At 37.7% G+C, this 19,164-nt stretch overlaps 1 protein-coding gene across 5 annotated transcripts in view; it reads left to right on the forward strand.

The window, feature by feature from the left end:
• The first annotated feature begins 17,002 nt into the window (after positions 1 to 17,002).
• Positions 17,003 to 19,164, forward strand: part of LOC135234316 (E3 ubiquitin-protein ligase RAD18-like) — a 54,957-nt gene continuing 52,795 nt past the window's right edge. For 2 of the 5 annotated variants that reach the window (XM_064298793.1, XM_064298792.1), the window contains exons 1-4: positions 17,004 to 17,195; positions 17,515 to 17,596; positions 18,030 to 18,091; positions 18,970 to 19,040. In XM_064298793.1, the coding sequence (XP_064154863.1) occupies positions 17,151 to 17,195; positions 17,515 to 17,596; positions 18,030 to 18,091; positions 18,970 to 19,040 (260 nt within the window). In that variant the 5' untranslated portion in view covers positions 17,004 to 17,150. Of the gene's footprint in view, positions 17,196 to 17,514; positions 17,597 to 18,029; positions 18,092 to 18,969; positions 19,041 to 19,164 lie in introns of all 5 variants that reach the window. The other 3 variants (XR_010324069.1, XM_064298791.1, XR_010324070.1) reach the window with 3 other exon arrangements.

Below are 19,164 nucleotides of genomic sequence, written 5' to 3' on the forward strand. Positions count from 1 at the left end.
CCTGCTTGCAAAGGACTGGAATTACCTCCTTGATATAATGACTGTTGGAGAGTGGGCCGAGAGTGTAATAAGAGGCGTTCATAGGGGAACCCTTTGCTAATTAGAATGGCACCATTCGTCTCCAGGATTCAGAAGTGTCTTTCCAGCAGGGACAGGACAAAGGAAATGAGTAAGAAGAGAGACTAATTTTTCAATGTGTTTGGAGTTTCGCCTGAGCCTGTGTAGAATAGTTCCATAATGAGAAAAAAACCCATACATCATCCTTTTGGTTATCCAATCTTCACCAAACACAACCAGAGAGAAAGGTCAACATTCATAACAAGAGTGGAGAGTTGAAAAGAAGCATTCATGGAGAATCAGCAGAGATTCCTTTTTTCCTACTCTCCTAAATCTGGGCAGAATTGGTGAAATGCTAAATCAACTGAAAATCCCAGAATGCACAGTGGAGTTCTACAGCTCTGACTTAGTGTGATTGTTTTACAAATCTTGCCCCATTTATGAGCTGGCAAGAATTGTGGGAACAAAAAGCAAATTGCAGTTAATTGATGGTTAAAAATCATCTGGCAGCACTAAATCTCTGAGGTCCAAAAACTGCGTGCCTGACATATCAATTTGAATGCAAGAAAACACTCGCTATTTGATTGAATGTAATTGCCTTTTGGTATGTTGTTGCAGGAAGCATTATTGTAATTTCAAAGATAAATGCATATTCCTTCCAAACCCACACTGACCAGAAATATGAAACATCAGAGAAAATCAGGAAACATAGTGAGTGGAATAAACTTAGATTAATAGTGGCATTAGCTATAATGAAAACCCTGTCTCAAAACTATATGAAACTATTATATACCATGTTGTCAATCCCCTGGGGTAAAACAAGGGCAAGGGGAATTTTCATGGTGAAACCATTGATGAATAGTGGAAATTTGTTTGACATGGTAATTCCCTGACCAAACTGTATCTTCTCAAGGTGTGTAATGTGATATAGCAAAGGTGCTGACATCAAAGCTACCAACTGACCAGCTAACTGAACAGGTTATGTATTATGTGTATTGATGCTTAAAATAGCACTTTTCTACACAGCTTTGCTCATTCAGGCTTCACATTCAAAGCCAGTGGGTAGCAGTGTAGCAGGTACAATCAATAAGTATGAGTATAAACAGTAGTATGAATTTGTGTAAGATGTGTGTTTCTGTAATACAATATTTTTTTAACTTCCATTCACAAAAGGCTTGTTGATTTTTCTCAATGCGACTCCAGCCAAATTGGAGTGTGTACAACAGGAGAGGCCAGCCTACGCAATCGGCAGAGAAAGGGACAGCGGGAATCCGCCTTAATCCTTTTTTTCCTCACCTGTGATTTTTAAACCTCAGCGGAGGCCTTGCACTCCAGTAGCGAAGCACAATATATTCCCGGCGTGGTGTCTGACTGGCTCTCCATCTGCTTTGTGAGTTGATGAATGGGTATGTGCCTGTGCATCCTGACAGCTCCCTCCAGATTGGACGTGTTGTTATTGATCTGGGACTTTGCAGCAGACCGTGACCGTGAAGCGTGAAAGTTTGCGTTGCAGGCCGAGGTGGCATTTACTTCAACAGGGTGGCACTAAAAAAGAGATCCACTGATTTAATAAAATCATGCATTTAAATGGGGTCTATTTGCTTTTAATCTGCCAAACGCGTTAAGAGAAAAAGAGTGACATTTCCGCCAAACAGTGTGACTTGAAGTAGGAGCGGCGACTTAGAGGAGTTAAGTGTGGAAAGGGCAGTTGGGAGCCTAAGAGCCCTGCTGGGAAGGCCAGATAATAGGCTGTTTGCGTGCAGAAAAACAACTGGTATTTAAGGAACTAGAATACACAGTGCAACTCTTTGGTATTGTAAGCAAATGCATGATACACCTAAGTATCAGGTCAGTTTTTAAGTCAGAAATTCATAGTATGCATTACCACCTGTCTTCAGTCACAACAACCTTCAGTTCTGCTTCTGTCTGGAACCTTTTCCTCCCATTGTTTCATGTATGGCTGCTGTTGTGTCTTTTTCCCATCCTGTGGGTCTCTTGGTGCTTTGCTGAGGTGCCACTGGCTAGAAGCAGCATCTGGAATGTGAACTCATTCAGTGTTCATTCCGTGCTCACGTCTTATTGGAAAGAAATTGAATCACAGCATGTAGGAGCTGAAGTTATTGTGGTTCATAAGAATGTGAAGTGATTGTGAGTTATGTTTAGATCTGTCCAGAACACCAGGCAGAGGAGAAATGTGAACTTGCAACATTTGGAGAAAATGTACTGATTGCTTATGTCAAAAAGAATTTTGTTTGCTTTCATTTACTTGTGGTAAATTCAAGCACGCAGATTTTAGAATGAAGTGGATAATTAAAGAAATGACAAGTCAACCCAGGCCTTCTTAATCTCACCCTGTATGAAATATTCAAGGGCTGGTGGCAGATCTTAAAACAGAATCAAACAACAAAAACCCAGATGATTGCTGTAGCTCTAGACTCAAACAATCCCTTGTGCTGCTTCCGTAATACAGCATAGCAGTCAAAAATGGTTATGCTTGTTAACTTATGCCCAAAATTGAATCTTGCCTGGAACAAGATTTTATTTTGGTGACTTGACACAAACTTGAACTGCACCAAAGAGCAACACAAGTGAAATTATGTGAAAATGTGAGTAAATTTGAAGTTTACATTTATGGTTTCCTTAATGAACATGTGGGAAGTTCAGCTGATGTTCTCTAAGGTTTTGTTGGAAATACTCATGTTGATGGTAATAATAAAATTTAAAGTAAATTCAGTCCAGATCCATATCACAACTATATCCTCTGAAGCTATTCACCAGAAATTGGCCACTGTTGTTACTGGCTGAGACCAGATTCAATAGTTGGCCATGGGGTCATCCACACACTGGAATAGTGCTTTAACATGATGAGCTACCCAGCTGCCTACCATAGTTTTTCCCATAGATCTGCATAGAATCAACTGTGTCCCAGTGGAATAGATACTAATTAAAGAATAAAGGCAATCTCAAGTGGTGTGATTAATAGCCAGAGTACTAATTTGAATGCACTTTGTAGCAATTAAACAGATGGACTCCTGCAATATTTACTTAAATGGCACACTATCTGAACAGAGAATTCTACACATAATTAGAAGAGAATCAGGACATTTTGTGAACACAAAGTTATAGGTATATGGTCAGCAGTTATAGGCGATGATTGGCCCAGTGTCTATTTTATGTTTATTTTTTAAATACATATTTTTGGGAATACAACTTTTGCAAAACTCTATTTACTCTATTGTTTTTTTGTTTGTTTGTTTGTTTTTTCAAAGCCTCCTGTGGACAAGTGATGACAATTCGCATGTATGCTAAAACACTTAAGCAATGCATCCGGGTTGTCCAATCTAATTGTGATGTCCATGTCAAATAAACTTAAACTTAACTTAAAAACAGCTCTAGTCATGATTATAGGTTTTTGATTGGCTCTGGAGTCTTTTATTGGCATTTGTCAGCGTAAGGAACAATGAAAGTCAAGGAAGCCATTATGAGGCCTTCCTTTGCCTACCAGGCTCTTGACAATTACTGAGCTCACCAGGGCTCTCTTTTTCTTAATGTTATTCCAAACAGTTGGTTTTGGTATGCCTAAGGTTTGGCCTGTGTCTCTGACTCTTTTCAGTCTCTGCTCTTAATCTAAAAAACCATATTCTACTATGCTGAAATCTACACCACAAGGAACATTCAATAAAAATAGAATAAATTATATTTTTGAAAATATTTTCACTGCAACATGTTCTTGTCATTCAAGACACTTGTATTATGTCACAAAAAACTCTGCCGGATCTCTGGAGGATATATACTTCCATATATTCATTTTCCTCTATCTCCTGCTTGCATAAGAGGAACCAATAAAAATAAATCAGACAGTGTTTTTGCAATGTCTGAGTGTTTTCCTTGTGATTACGGTAATTTCTTCCTGTGTAAATAAGATTAGCTGGTTATAACGTCATCCATAACTGGACCTGATCCAATCTGAGGACCATTGTTGATTTCTTTGTATGCTGTACTGATTGCCTCCATGCTTTTATGCTGGGAGAGTAATGTGCACCAGGTAATGTGTATGGTTTGTGATTGTGATGATAGAAAGGTCTAGAATGCACCTTGTGTCCATGTGAGTACAGGAGGGACTCAATTCCCATTGAAATAATATAAGTAATTGACCACGAGTGCATACAAGGTGGTGTATTTTTGCCACCAGCCAAGGCAATCGATTATGACAGGTGATGTATTTAGTGTGCTGTAAGTAGGCTTTTAAGCAACAAAAAGGGTAATGAGCATTTTAAAGTCAATCATTGCATATTTAATAATGACCTCAGATTTAGCGCTGTTTTGTGCAGAGGTAATTTACTGTGAAGATAGGGCTGCTGGCAGCCACAATGTGCTTCATAGCCAGCGTGGTATATAACAATTACCTCTGCTACATTAACCTAACTAGGGTGGCTAATGGATACCAGTTACATCACTTGTCTTTGGGGCATATTGCTGTTATGTAACAACCATTTCAACTGGCTGCATGGTGCCTGAAAAAACTCAAGATGAACTGCACGCATCAGTGTTATGTTGTACAAATGTGAACAAAATCCTGTCACAACGGTGATGTTTTCTGTATATATGTATTACAATCCTATTATGAGCGGTTTAAAAATGATCCTTTGGCTTTTTACCAGCAAGATTCAAAATGAGTAAGTAATGCATTGCAGTTGCATGTCAACATAAAAATTACAAAAAAAAATGTATTGAGTGTAAATGAAAAAACATCAGCTTGCAGGTGTAACCTTGAAATGCTTATGCATTTCATATTTAGAATTGGACGAAATTTGGAACTGCTACATGCTACATGGCTGTTTATAATGTTGTTTAAAACGCAACCTCCTTTGAGAAGGTTGCAGGAAGGTACTTTCCAAAGATTGTTTGTGCACCACAGAGAAAGCATATTGTGTGTCTGTTCTTTGAGGTACTCAAAGGTTCCCTAATTATTCCCTTGTCATGCGATTGTAAGATTTGCCTGCTTTTGTTTTATTTTTTTCAAAGTGCATGCGGTTGTTTACATGTCAAAGTTAAATGGTGAGTCTGCAGCTCGGAGACAGAGGAACAGATGGTAATTTTGCAAATTGAATCTGAGGTTAGGACATTGCCTGCTGGAGTGAGCAGGCAGCCCCATGAGCGGGCGTCTATGATCCTGCATCATAGGCAGCATCAGGGGGCTGGAGCATGGTCCTAGATGTGGTGAGAAAGCATGAACCACATAATCCCTCCCTGTCCTCATTAATCAGCAACTGGGCAAGGGGAAGCCAAGCACAATAAAACAAATGAATTCCGAGGCAATAAATGACAGGATGGGAAAGATGGGTGCATGACAATGGAGTGATTCAGCATAGACAGACTCCCAGACTGACAAGTGTGCCTCTGTCTCTCGTAAGTGAAATTAGCAGGAACACTGGGATGCACTGCATCTGGATGTGGTTAAAGACAGGCGGGAGTTGATGATGCGAAGGCTGTATACTGTACACATGAGGAGGTAAAGATTCAGAGGTTGCTTCCAAGGTTCACTGAAAAATATCTCAACACAATAAGTAATGGACTGAAGGACAAGTGACAATTCTGAACTTGAAGATACAAAATGTCCATTTTTTTCAAGCAGGAACTGAGTAACTCATGGATATGTGCAGAATACAGCATGAATGTGTCTTGTTGCACTTCATAAATATTCCCACATGAAACAATAGTGTTGAATGTGTAGGGCTTGCAATGTATTCTACAGCCTCTGCCAATGCAGTGGGAAAGTGCATTCAGTATTAACTGTGCAACTGACCAGGAAATTGCACCAAGAAATATAGTGTGTGTGTGTGTGTGTGTGTGTGTGTGTGTGTTCGTCTGTGTTTTCTATAATGTGCATATGACTGTGCATGCAGTTCAGAAATGGGATGAGTGTGCAACTCTCTCATATGCAACTAAGCACCAATCAAGATAAGTCCCTGTGTGGGGTTGAGCTGATGTATGAGTCAGAGACGAAATGCAGATATGGAGTTAGTGTGATGTTTCTTCTTATCTCGAAGCAGAAATGGAGAGAGGGGTTGGTCTTCTTATATTAGAAAAGTTTAGGGAGGGGACATCTCTGGTTCACAGTGGGCTTGTCATGTCAGTCATTTGCCCTTTTCAAAGCTTTGGTCAGGATTGATCTATTTCTCTTGCTTCATTAGGCAAACTCTTGCTTAGTGAGGAAAACAAACACGTATCTTGCATAATATGGCTATGTTAATGACTCAGGACCAGTTTAAAATGTTGATAGATGAGAGTGATGGTGAGGTTAATTGATTCTGAATCAGTGTTTGGATATTAAAAGTAGTCTGAGCCAGGTTTGGGAGTTCTCAGAGAAGCATGGAAATCATATTCATGGTATAGAAGCCAGACAGCAGAAACCCCTGTATTTTCTCAGTAGACCCACAAGGTATCCACTGAGACATTCTGCCAGTATCTTGCCACCCAGTGCATAATATGAATAGATATACCTTTTCAAATAAATCAACAAATACATTTTGTTCATTATGTTTATTAATAAATATGATTATATTGATATATTGTATTATGTAAAATAAAATATTGCTAAATTGTGTGTATTATAAACATGAAAAGGAAAGACAAGACTTTCCCATTTGTATTATATTACAGTGCTATTTATTCAAGTTTCTCAAAACTGAAGGTAGCAATTGGGCCTAGAGAAATAACCTGCTTTAAATACAGCATGGTAATACAGTCTGTGAAATATTTTGGCCTGTAAGTGATGTGAGGCAGATAAGAACTATAACCAGATTATATAAGGGGGTATCTCTGTATTCCCATAGTGGATTTCTGGAATCTGTTACCACCATGACAAGATTTGATACATTTAATAAACAGCAATTTCATGGGTATCAAATAGAAATTTTCCCACAATTGGTTTTGTATTCTAAATTCCATGCCTTTATTAAAGATGGCCTGTTTGTTTGTTCACCCTTTTCATAAGCAGCCTATCTTCCTGTATATATTGTGCATAGTATATTGCGGTGCATATATCTGTTTGCAGTATACACACACACACACACATATGCAGACACGCACACACAAAATAAAAAAAATACCCCCCTCCCCCCGCAACAAACCAAATCTGTTTTTCAGTTGAATGCGTTTTGGTGGCTGGTGGATAGGATTTGATTGATGTCATGTAAGAGTAAGAAATGGACTGATTCCTGGCCAGTGCCCTACAGAGCTATGTAGCGGAAAGAGTGCAGACTGCAATGTGATTGAGCTGTGGTGCCATGCTTTGTAGTGATGCAGGAGCCACCGAGAAATACCACAAAGCATTTTTAGGCACAGTAGTCCTTTGCAGGCAATGTTAGGTGATTGTGTTCTGACAGTTTCACCTGAAGCAAATGAGCTCTAGGTGTATTTGTCTTTAAACAGGTGCAATGCTGTGCCTTACACAGAAGTAATAAGCAATTCAAAACAAGTGCAACCCGCATGCTCTAGAACAACGTGGAGGGACTGCAATATTGACATACTTAAGCTGCAAAGACTGGAAACATGATTAACTATAATAAATGGAGGCATAAAAAAATAGGCAGGCCGTGTAAGTTTTGTAATTATGCCATTTTTAAAGTCATATTTCAACCTTTCATAGAAATGACATAAGGGAGCTGGAGTGAAAGCTGTTTGAATAAATTAGCATTTGCCCTTTATCCAAGTGACAAGGGATATCATATTAATCAAATTATAATTGTTCATCTTTTTATTTATCCAATTGATTTATGAAATGTCAGGGAGGTAACATGAACAATAGTGCAAGGTTTTGTATGTCTGTAACAGCACATCTGGATTTGGGGTAGTGTGAATACATTAGATGCATGTAAATCACAATGCAAAGGTTCATGCCATCTTCAAGGGAAATGTGTTTACACATTTTTATTGCACATGGTTTTGGCGGACACACCATTGATATAAACATGACATGTTAATGTCTATTTTCATGTTAGTGAGGAACTGATATGTGCAATGGCATTGTACTCACATTTCAAATTATTATAGAAAATGAATTATTCCAGTATATATTGTACTTTCAGGTTAAATCTAATATATGCGCGCCAATCCACCCTCTCATATTATACTATGCATACACTCACAGTGTATGTATGTGATGCAGACACATTTTCTCCATGCAGTCTCAGGAGGGTAACAAAAAAACCTAGAGGTGAAAAGGTAATGGCTTCTGCCATTGGTCAGTTCTGCAATTCTACAATTTTTTGTGTTCTGTCATTATACTATAAAATATAAGAAACCAGTCTGCTCATTCTGATCATATTTCTTTCGAAGTCTAATTTATGGGAATTGCTGTTTAAAATTAGAACATTCTGAGAAACCTGACAGATTTTGAACATTTGAAGCTTAAGAAGCACTACAGGAAGATGCTGGTGTCTGACATATTAACTGTTGGCTATTTTTGATGTAACTGATAAAATGCAACAATATGTCCAAATAACACAGCAGTTCATTGCTGAGTTAAAGTACAGATTTGATTCAGAAATGTATTTGTTCCCTTTACCCATGATAAAAACAAATGGGTTATCGGTTCAGTTATTAAAGGTCCTGGGATGTAATTTGATAAATAATGTGACTAGGTGGGATACATATTTCCACTCACTGAAAATATACCAAGAGCCCTGTTTTGAATACATACTCTTATTGCAGGCAAGGCATAATCAACAAGCTCTGTTCAAGGGAATTATTTCTGAATCAATACTGGTGATACTGTGCACTTGTAATGATTTTGAGGTGTGACTGTACTGGCTAATCAGGACACCTTCTGCATCATTTTCCCCTCTTTCACTGAGGATTATTATTTTGCATGCAGGCCGTGTAGGACCTATTCTGTGCCGCCAACACAAAACCTATCTACACAAAGAGACAGCTATATTACCACCCAACCTGTCTCTAACAAAGTATAATTTTAGCATTACCTCAGCTTGTTCACTAAAACAGTGTGTCACTGAAAGCTAATGATTGGTTTGTTTGCAGTCATTGGTTCCATCCAAGATACAGTTTCATAATGGTTAGTAGATGTATAAGTTGGCCTATACAGAGATTTAATTAAACCCAGGATATCTGGTGAACTCGTATGCATCATAAACCACCTGGATGTTGATAAAAATGAAATCGAATTTATCGAAACTGCACTTTACACTTTTTACACATACACATTTTGACAGCACCCTCTCCTGTAATATCCAAGGTAATGCTCATGTCTTAATGTAGGGTAGGACAAATTAAAAACTTCTTCTGAATAAATTGTCTTTTAGCACTCTTATTATCTATCTCATTCCTGACTTGAACCCAAAATTCTTCCTCAAATCAGTTTTTCTCTCTGACAAATTGTTGAGCCAGCTTTAGTACTTGGCTATAATTATATCACCTCTGTGATCCTCTTGTCTGCTAATGCACATAGTTGCTACTTGAATGAGCATGTGCTAATTTTAAATTCCAAAATGCATCTACAGCTCAGGAGGAGCCTTTATCTGAAGGGCTTATCATCAGAGCCTCACCCCGTGGTGTCCTGGTAATTACAAGCAATGAAGGAGGCAAAAGCTCCAAGGCTTGCAATACATTTGTGAGCGCCCTACTCTCTGACAAAGCTCTTCACACTGTTAAGTGCCATCAAAAGTTGCAGTATCCAACTGTAAAGTATGGTTCTCATCCAGAAGTTTTTCATGTAGCGGAATTGACTAGTACATTTGAAATGTACACTTTTGTGTGGGAAAAAGCTTTCCAATAAATAAATAAATAAAAGATCTCAACGTGAAGGGGCTTCTGGATGATTTATAATAATAATAATAATAATAATAATAATACCTTTCACAGACCGGCATGTCTTTATATGTCATCCAGCATTAATAGTTGGGAGAGCATCATTGATCTATTGAGCAGTCATCACAAGAGAATGAAATGTGGCCAAATGATTAGGAAACAATTTCAGGAAGAACATTACAAGGATATGCCTGTTTCTGGTTGCACTCTTGCTTAATTAGCTCATCACTTTTGAGTGGAAGGAGGATACACTATCCAAAAAGTGCAGAAGCAATCTCATTACTGTGATGATTTTCTGAATTATAATTCCCTCATGAATAAAACGTTTTACACTTGACGATTTAATATCTTCAAGGGCAGGTAAATTCCTGTCTCAGGTTTACCACAACTATTTGGACCAAGATTCATGATGTATGTACAATAACACAGTTGAATATGTTTATGTTTGCATCATATTCGGTAAAATCTGTTACATCACAATATTGAATGGCAAAGTGAGAGCTCACTCCAAAGATTATCAAATCAAAGCCATACAAAATGTGCATAAACACATAATTATGGAAAATACTATAATCCTAAAATTACCGCATCATCTTATGGCTTTTGACTTTCGAAAATTAAACTTGCATGCTCAATAGTATGATAATTCTTCAGAGCTTGTGCTTTGCAGCTTGGCTTACAGAAGGGGTTGGTTGGTGGTCTGTGCTACGGGTGCATCCCTCCAGCATATCCACAACTCAGATGTGGTGTGGGAAATATGTGAGTCATACCGATGACTTGATGTGAAATGGAGAGCATCCAGACTCACTCTTGCTACTTATCACTTTTATGTTGCCAAAACTGAGTTATGTTAAACACATAAAGGCACAGAATGAAACGTTTCACTTTAAAAAGAAGTATATAAATAAGCAACTGCCTGCCGTTTAACAGTCTAGCATGGAGAAACTTGAAAATATTTTTAAATTATACACTATGCTTTGAGGCAAGCTTTTTGTCAGAAGAAACAGTTACTATTGTATCATCTCAGCACCTTCCCAATAAATGATACTTTGTTGGCAATGTGAAAATCGAAGACACATATCACATACACCACAAGTATCACAGTGCTCACATACTGCCATGGACACCCCATATGGAAAACCTGTACTTGCATTTATTCTTGTCAACACCCAGATTTTAAAAAAACATTTTTTGTGACAATACGTTTTGAATGTCCCATAATTGGTGGTCTGTGGGCGTATAACTTGTCAGTTCATATGCGGCATGTGTATGATGTCTGCTGTTCTAGGATAAGAATAAAAAGGATCCTTTGTTAAATTACTGAACAATGCTTTCTATATATAAGCAGATTTGGTGTTCGTTCGTTTGTCAATTCACCATTTCTCAATTCTGATATAATTCTACTGATGACAATGCTTTGAGTGTCTCATTAGGCATCTCTTTTATGCAATTCCTTCCCTTTCTCTCCTTTTCTCTTCTGCAATAACCATGCAGCAGACCTCACCTGTGGCACTTGAGGAACACAGGAAAGTAAGTACCCACTTGCTGACCTACCATATCAAAATCTTTCACAAAATGAATTTTGGATTATATATTGACATTACCATTGATGAAAACAAACTAAAAAAAAACATTGTGAGTGTTGTAGAGCTGTCGATTCCTTGCAAACCTCCATAAAGTGAAAACAACTAACAAGCAGGTATCGCTAAACACTTTGTCAGTGGTTTTCATTGAGCAGGTCCCATTTAAGACTGTCTGATATGCAAGTGAATTGCTACGTTGATTTCCCTAGCAACACCATGATTATACCCACACCTGTTAAATGAGAGAGAAGAAACAAACAGAAACACTGATAAATGTCTGAATAGTCATTGGTTGATATGCTCTATACATCTGGCCTTAGATTTCATATGTATTATATAATATTATTGATTCTGGTGCGTTTGCTTATATTTAAGTCAATACAACCATACAATAATCTATACTGTAAAAAAACAAACAATGACTAATTCTGCAACTTCATAGCTGTTTATAGCTGTTTTCCTCTAGGATTTGTACTGAATACTAAAATATTGTGACCTGAGCAATAAACCAGCAATCTGTGGAAACTACAATTTGTTAACTATTTTGTTGATTTTGTTTTGGGGTATTGTAGTTTCTGCACATTAGCACCTAAATATTTCTATTTATTACATTTACCTATTACATTTAGCTCACTGTATATATATATATATATATATATATATATATATATATATATATATATATATATATATATATATATATATATATATATATATATATATATATATATATATATATACAAAGGGCTGATTCTCAGCTTTTATAAAAGACAGAGCTAACCACCTTTTGTCAGCATAAGGACCAGAGTTGTGCCAATGAAAGTCAATGAAGGCATTATAAGGCTGAGAAATATGGAGGGGGAAAGGGAGAGACATAGGCTAAACCTTAGGCTTACTAAAATCAACCATTTGGAACATCCTTAAGAAGGAAAATTCTGGTGAGCTCAGTAATTTGAAAGGTCCTGGGACCTACATTCCCAGTTATCAGATGAGCTTTGCTTTGAATAGTGCTGTTAGCCCTATAGAAAATCAATGGGAGGCATAATCTGAGTTTGCTTGCAAACAGATTGTTGCTTAGCTTGTTTTCACACTCGTAATAAAAGCGCTTCTATTTTTGTCTGTGTGTGACGTGTGCACCCATCTTGCAATTGCATCAATAGAGACTGTTACAATATGTTTCTTTCTTTTCTTTTTTTAAGTGCCCACCACCACCACCCCCCCAACTTTGGGGGACAACTTCTTTATTAATATATATATATATATTTTTTTTTTTGTGTTTATCTGTATGAAACAAAGAAACAAACACCCCCGTGGTCCCAACCCCCTCCTCCCAAGTGCATGGAGCTAAAGAATGGACCAAAAAATAAATGAAACTTACATCTCCCCCGTGCATAAGCAGCAGAGCCAGGCGTCATTACAATATGTTACCTGTGAGGGGTGGTTTTCAACCCATGGCCCATGTGCTGCATATGACCCAAGTTACATAAATGCAGTTCGGTTATCTACAAACAACTATCAAAGTAATGTTCTTTGTCCTGTCCGTTCAATGGGAAAAAAATCCAATGGCACTGCACCAGACACCTTCAGGGTAATTTTATTTTCCTTTTATTTATTTATTTATTTATTTTTTTAATTGACAGGAAAATAAATGGACCTGATTACCTTGCAAATCAGACTGCCCACTCATGCAATATGTTGACTGAGAACCATTTTGCATTTTGCCAAGGAGTCCCAATCATATCATTTAATTTGTTAAAGGGACAGGGACCAAACTTTCAATATAAGTATTCAGAGTCTGCAGGTTTTGTTAAGGTGAACAAAGCTACATACTAGAAATACACCGAGAGACAGAGAGGGAACACAAACAAAACTATTACCAGTGGTATGTTTAGAACATAAATATTTTTGTTTGCTATCAGTTTCCTTAGGATGTTTTTCAATGCAGCATTTCATTTTTCTTATCCATCCATTATCTATACCCACTTATCCTGGGCAGGCTTATGTGGGTGCTGGAGACTATACCAGTGTGCATTGAGCAAGAGCAGGAATGCACTCTGGACAGGCCGCCAATATTTCGCAGGGCACATACACCATTCACTCACACACTCATACCTATGAGCAATTTAGAGTATCCAATTAGCCTACCTGCATGTCTTCGGACTGTGGGAGGAAACCAGAATACTTGGAGGAAACCCACCTGAACACGAGCAGAATATGCTAACTCCACACAGAAAGGCCCAGGTTGGGGTTGAGCCCAGGACCTTCTTGCTGTAAGGTGACAGTGCTATTATTATCATTATAGTGCAACCAGAATAAGGTACAGTACAAAACCTAAATGGGGGATTGAACTGCAACAGTTTTGTCCCAATGCACAGACACATACTCTATCGTATCAAACAGGCCCAGTGAATGCTCAACCTTTTTGGCACTCCATCACATGTCTCGCGCCCCTGTTCTCCAGCCTATCAACTGCACTTTGTCCATGCATGGAATCAATGTTTTGAATAATCCCTTCTTTTCACTTGTGGCTTAGTGTAGTAGAATGGGTAAGAAACTGGTCTTGTAACCTAAAGGTCACAGGTTTGATTTCCAGGTATGACACTGCCATTGTATCCTTGAGCAAGGTACTTAACCTGCGTTGCTTCAGTATATATCCAGCGATATAAATCGATGCAGTGTAAACGCTAAATTGTGTAAGCGGCTCTGGATAAGAGCGTCTGCTAAATGCCAGTAATGTAATATACATGGTTATGACAGATAGAGCAGGAATACCCTGTGTGTGTGTTGAGGGTTTTAGTGATTTTGTGTCCACAGAGGATGGACACCATTTTGTGATGTGGACTCAGAGATTTAGGATGGATTTGTAGCCCCAGTTAATTAAATCATGCTGACCACATTTTTCACAATGTACCCATGCTAACTTTGGTTCACAGAAAGCAGTTGCAATTTACATGACGCACATGGACATGTTTCCTTCAAGGCATGTGCAACAGGCTGCAAGAGAGAGATAATGAAGCAATTAAGGGCATTTATCTCATTAGGCCAATGGGAAAATATGGCAAAGCATTATAGAGAATTCAATATAGAAGAGAAGCATAGCAATGCCCTTATATTGTTCTGCACACAGTGAGTAGGTAAAAAGTAATGACTACTTGTTTTTTTTATATGCTTTTCCATACATCTCTGTTCAAAAATAGTTAATAAGTAAAAACTCAATAACTCGTTAATAATAGTCAACTATTTGACTGATTACTAGACCCACTCATCAGGCAATAGCCTCACAATACAATAAGCATGACAAGGCGAACTCTGTTGTGAGATAAGTCTGCCCAATTTTACGGTGTTTGCTTTACTAACAAACAGGTGGTTAGTTACTTCTACTGACAAAACATGATCTTGTATTGGCGATGGCAATCCAAATGAAGGTGACATTTCAAGCCGACTCGTCCATTGACCAAAACAACAGCTAATACTGGCAAGAAACAGTAATAATATTACAGGAAACCAACCTCACTAAAAGGTGACTTACCTTCCCAATTCCTCTATCTAGAATCTGGGGATGAGACTAATCAGAAGATAACTGAGCAGTATGCTTTACCACAAATTTTCACAACAGCAGAAAAAAGTTAGTTGAGTTCTTGAAGACTTCAGATACATTACATTACATTACATTACATTACATTACATTACAGGCATTTGGCAGACGCTCTTATCCAGAGCGACGTACAACAAAGTGTATAACCATAACCAGGAACAAGTATGACGAAACCCCTAGAGAGAAGTACCGGTCCAAGTACAGGGAACAACCGCATAGTTCAACTTGGACCCTGATGGTTAAACTGATTAACACTAACAACGAGAACGGCAACAACGCAATCTATGGAAAAATAAAAATAAAAATAAATAAAAATACAAGTAGTCGTTAAGACAGTTGATGCGCCTAAGTCACCTATGAAACAGCTGCCTAGTTACAACCCTAAGTTTAGTCATTTACAGGGGGGAAGGGAGGGATGGGGAGAGGTGCAGCCTGAAGAGGTGGGTCTTCAGTCGTCGTTTGAAATGGGTCACAGTCTCAGCTGTTCTGACCTCCACAGGGAGGTCTAACTTCCATTTTAGAAGTATTTGCACCTGAAAATTGATGTCTGCAAACTGGAAAATAATTCTACTAATTGGAATGAATTAGTGCGCTGTGCTCCTAAATTATTCAACTTTGGCGCACATGTGCTCCTTGGAAAGAACATTTGGGTGGAGCCCAAATTTTATGAATTTATGGTGTTTACTTTTTGAAACCTTTTTGAAAATGTTCAATGCCAAAAATCTGAATTAAAAGTAACATTATTATTTTTAAAAATAAATAAATAAAACTTACATTTTTTACCATCAGTTTTAAGCAACAATGTGGGAGCATTAGATGTGCTTAGCAGATCCACTAATTTTTATATTTAACCTTTATCCAATCGGCCAAGTGAAAATGATTAGCTACAGTATGTGGATGGCATCCACTGATGATATCAAGATCGATGAATCTGCTGGGCCTTGTTTCACAAAGCAGGATTACTGAATTAGCTGGATAACTGCACTGAGTAAAACCCGGAACCCTCCCAAATCTGGAACATAGACCACAGTAAAAAGATCTGTTTTGGGTTTTACTCAGTGCTGTTATCCAGCTAACTCAATAATATAATAATAATAAAATATGTTTTACGCGTTCGATATTGGGATGGCAGGTATGCCATCCGCCATACAGCTTTGCGGGGCATGTCCCATACCTATACAGCACCGAGAGTTTGCTAATTATTTACATGTGATACAATTTATATAAACGCCTATACAACGATATCAAATGTGAATCGTCTTGATTACAAACAGGTGTTATAAATAATTACACATAAAGTTACTTCTAAAGGACAATACGATCTATTAACATTAAATATATTATCAAACTTCATAATAAAATTTCATAATTAGTGGGATGATCTAAAGGATTATTTTCTATCATGGTTTTTCTCATCCTTACACTTTACCTCAGTCATATCGATTCATCTTCTTGTCTTACAATTTCTTAATGGCAAGTATTTTGCGGGGTTTAGTCTGCTTTGTGAATGACATGGGCAGATCATGTTTATATTCAATAAAACTCAGGTAGTTGATTGGTGTATCCAGTCAATTGTGTTTACTCCAGGGAGTTAATTCCACCACTGGGGAGCTAGAGGGAATAAGCTCCTTGGTTAGGCCGAGCGAGAACCATTGACCTGGATGGCAGGGAGTGCAAGTTGCCTTGCAGATTGGCATTTTTCTATGGAATACCATTATGAATAAATTAACGATTACATTGATAATGAAAAATAAATAAGAAATTAAATCAATAATGAAGACCCCCCCCGGTTTTTCCAAAGTAAATAAAACATAGACATAAAATAATTAACAGATATTTATTCCATTGCGTATGTAATTATTTCATTATCAATTTAGAATTTTGTCACATTTAGCCTTCAATAATTCGGTCTTCAAAATGTTTCATGTTTCTGGCAGCCCCACAAGAATTTACAGGAAGTGACGCTGAAAAGCATAAGCGCGCGGGAGTTCGATGATTTGTTTTTAGCTATAGTAACTTTAACCACTACAGTTCATTAACTTTAACTATTAACGCCTTAGACAATAGCCCGTCATTACACCACTGAAATGTCACATGAACCAGATTTGCCTCAAGCTCTTGTTTCCCTTAAAGTAAGTACAGCATCAGCTAGTTACGATGTAACAAATTTTAACGTTCACCAGGATACTAGCTAACCTGCTAACGAATTTAGCTAATTCAAGTTGTTCCCTAGCTTGCTACAATACTATGTAACCAATTAACTGTTCTTATCAGTGTTTAACGGAGGGAAAAGTGAATGTCGATATTTTCGTGGAAGAAGTGAATAATTACTGATAACCAGCAATCGTACAGTATGTATCTACATCATTAGCTAGATTTGCTTATGTCAGTTGCTGAACCCATGTTTTAATTTTACGCTAACATCAAGTGATATTTTCCATTTTCATTTAGAATGTCGATAACTTGCTTCGATGTCCCATCTGCTTTGATTACCTGAACATTTCAATGATGGCTCAGCAGTGCTCTCACACATGTACGTAACGTTGCAAGCTCTCCCTGTTCTGTCTAGTTATCGAAACAGTAACGTGGGGTTGTTTGCGCTACCCAAGATTACAATAGTTTTTTTTTTTAATTAATCATTTTGTTTTCTAAACAGTTTGTTCGTAATGCCGTCTAACATTAACTAATCAGGTGTGGTAGACTGTAAGTTACTTGAAACATAATCTAAATAAATACAAGTTAGCCATCCGCTGTCAAGCTATTTCAGTTATTTCTGCTCAAGTAGGCTACTACGGAAATGTTTTATATTGGGATATTCGGATTTGCGGCTTCATTCAATAGAGTAGACGTATGCATTTTGCCAGATACGTAGGGAGATGTTATAATCGGATAGCTAATTTAATGCTACCTAACACAATATTGTACCTGTCTAACTGAGGTTCATTCAACAACTGTGTCGTCTGCAGTTTGCTCCCTGTGTATTCGGAAATTCCTGTCCTACAAATCGCAGTGTCCTGTGTGTAATTTAGTAAGTATGTTTTCAGCTCTTTGTTCCTGAATTTTGTTGATGGTACAGCACCACTGCACGACAAATTAAATGTATTGAGTACTAGCAACCAACTCAAGGTCTGTGCAGTTTTTCAGGAAGTACACTTTAAAATTGATGAGCCAGAACAACAAAAATAAGGCAATCTTGACTAAAGCTGTTTATTTGATTGAAATGCAGGTTTCAGTTTTATAATGTGCTTTAGTTAGTTGAGAAATAGCCTGCATCTTGGAATCACGCATGATTGAGAAATTACAAGGTTGCCGAATTTTTAACGACAAGTAATTTTAATTGGTGGTCAGCTTCTTTGACAGGCAAGGGTGTACTGACGGCAGTTGTTCCCAAAATACCTATTTACAGGACAGGTTTAACATGCTGCACTTGTACCTCAAATGAAAAAAATGATTGCTTTTCCCTCGATATTGCATAGCCAGCAATCAACCTTTGATAGGGTGCTGTCTTAATTTAATTGAATTCAGTTGGAGTGGTGTGACATTGTGCAGTCAAGTGTTTTAGCTGGTTTATTCTGTATATCATCTCTTTGGTATTTGGTATGCAAGTACACATAAACCTGGTGGATATTCCTGGAATTTTTAATGCATGACAGCTTATACATCTGCCCTGTCTTCTTTTTCTTGTAAGGAAGTTGAGGATATGACATCCCCAGAGATGAAATGTTGCTCTAAGTTATGTTACAGCAATTTATTTCTGGAAAAGCTTAAAAATATTATTTACACATTAAATCTTTGAGCCAGTAAATGTTGATTTTGTTCTCCATGTGGGTGGTGGAATGGCCAATGATATATGACCAATGAAAATGTCTGTATTTTTTACATCATACATGTTTGTTCACATTTAAGGCTACTACAGAAACAGATTTAAGGAACAACAGGATTCTGGACGATATTGTTAAGAGCTTTCAAGCAACAAGGTACGGTATCATAAGGCACCATATGCTATTCTTGCTTGCTTCTGCCAGCCATCATAAATGGAATGACCTAGAAGTTATCACTGCTGTACAGGCTGCACAGGCTCATTTGTAGTATAGTATTACC

Source organism: Anguilla rostrata, chromosome 11 (assembly GCF_018555375.3).
Source record: "Anguilla rostrata isolate EN2019 chromosome 11, ASM1855537v3, whole genome shotgun sequence".
Classification (NCBI taxonomy): domain Eukaryota; kingdom Metazoa; phylum Chordata; class Actinopteri; order Anguilliformes; family Anguillidae; genus Anguilla; species Anguilla rostrata.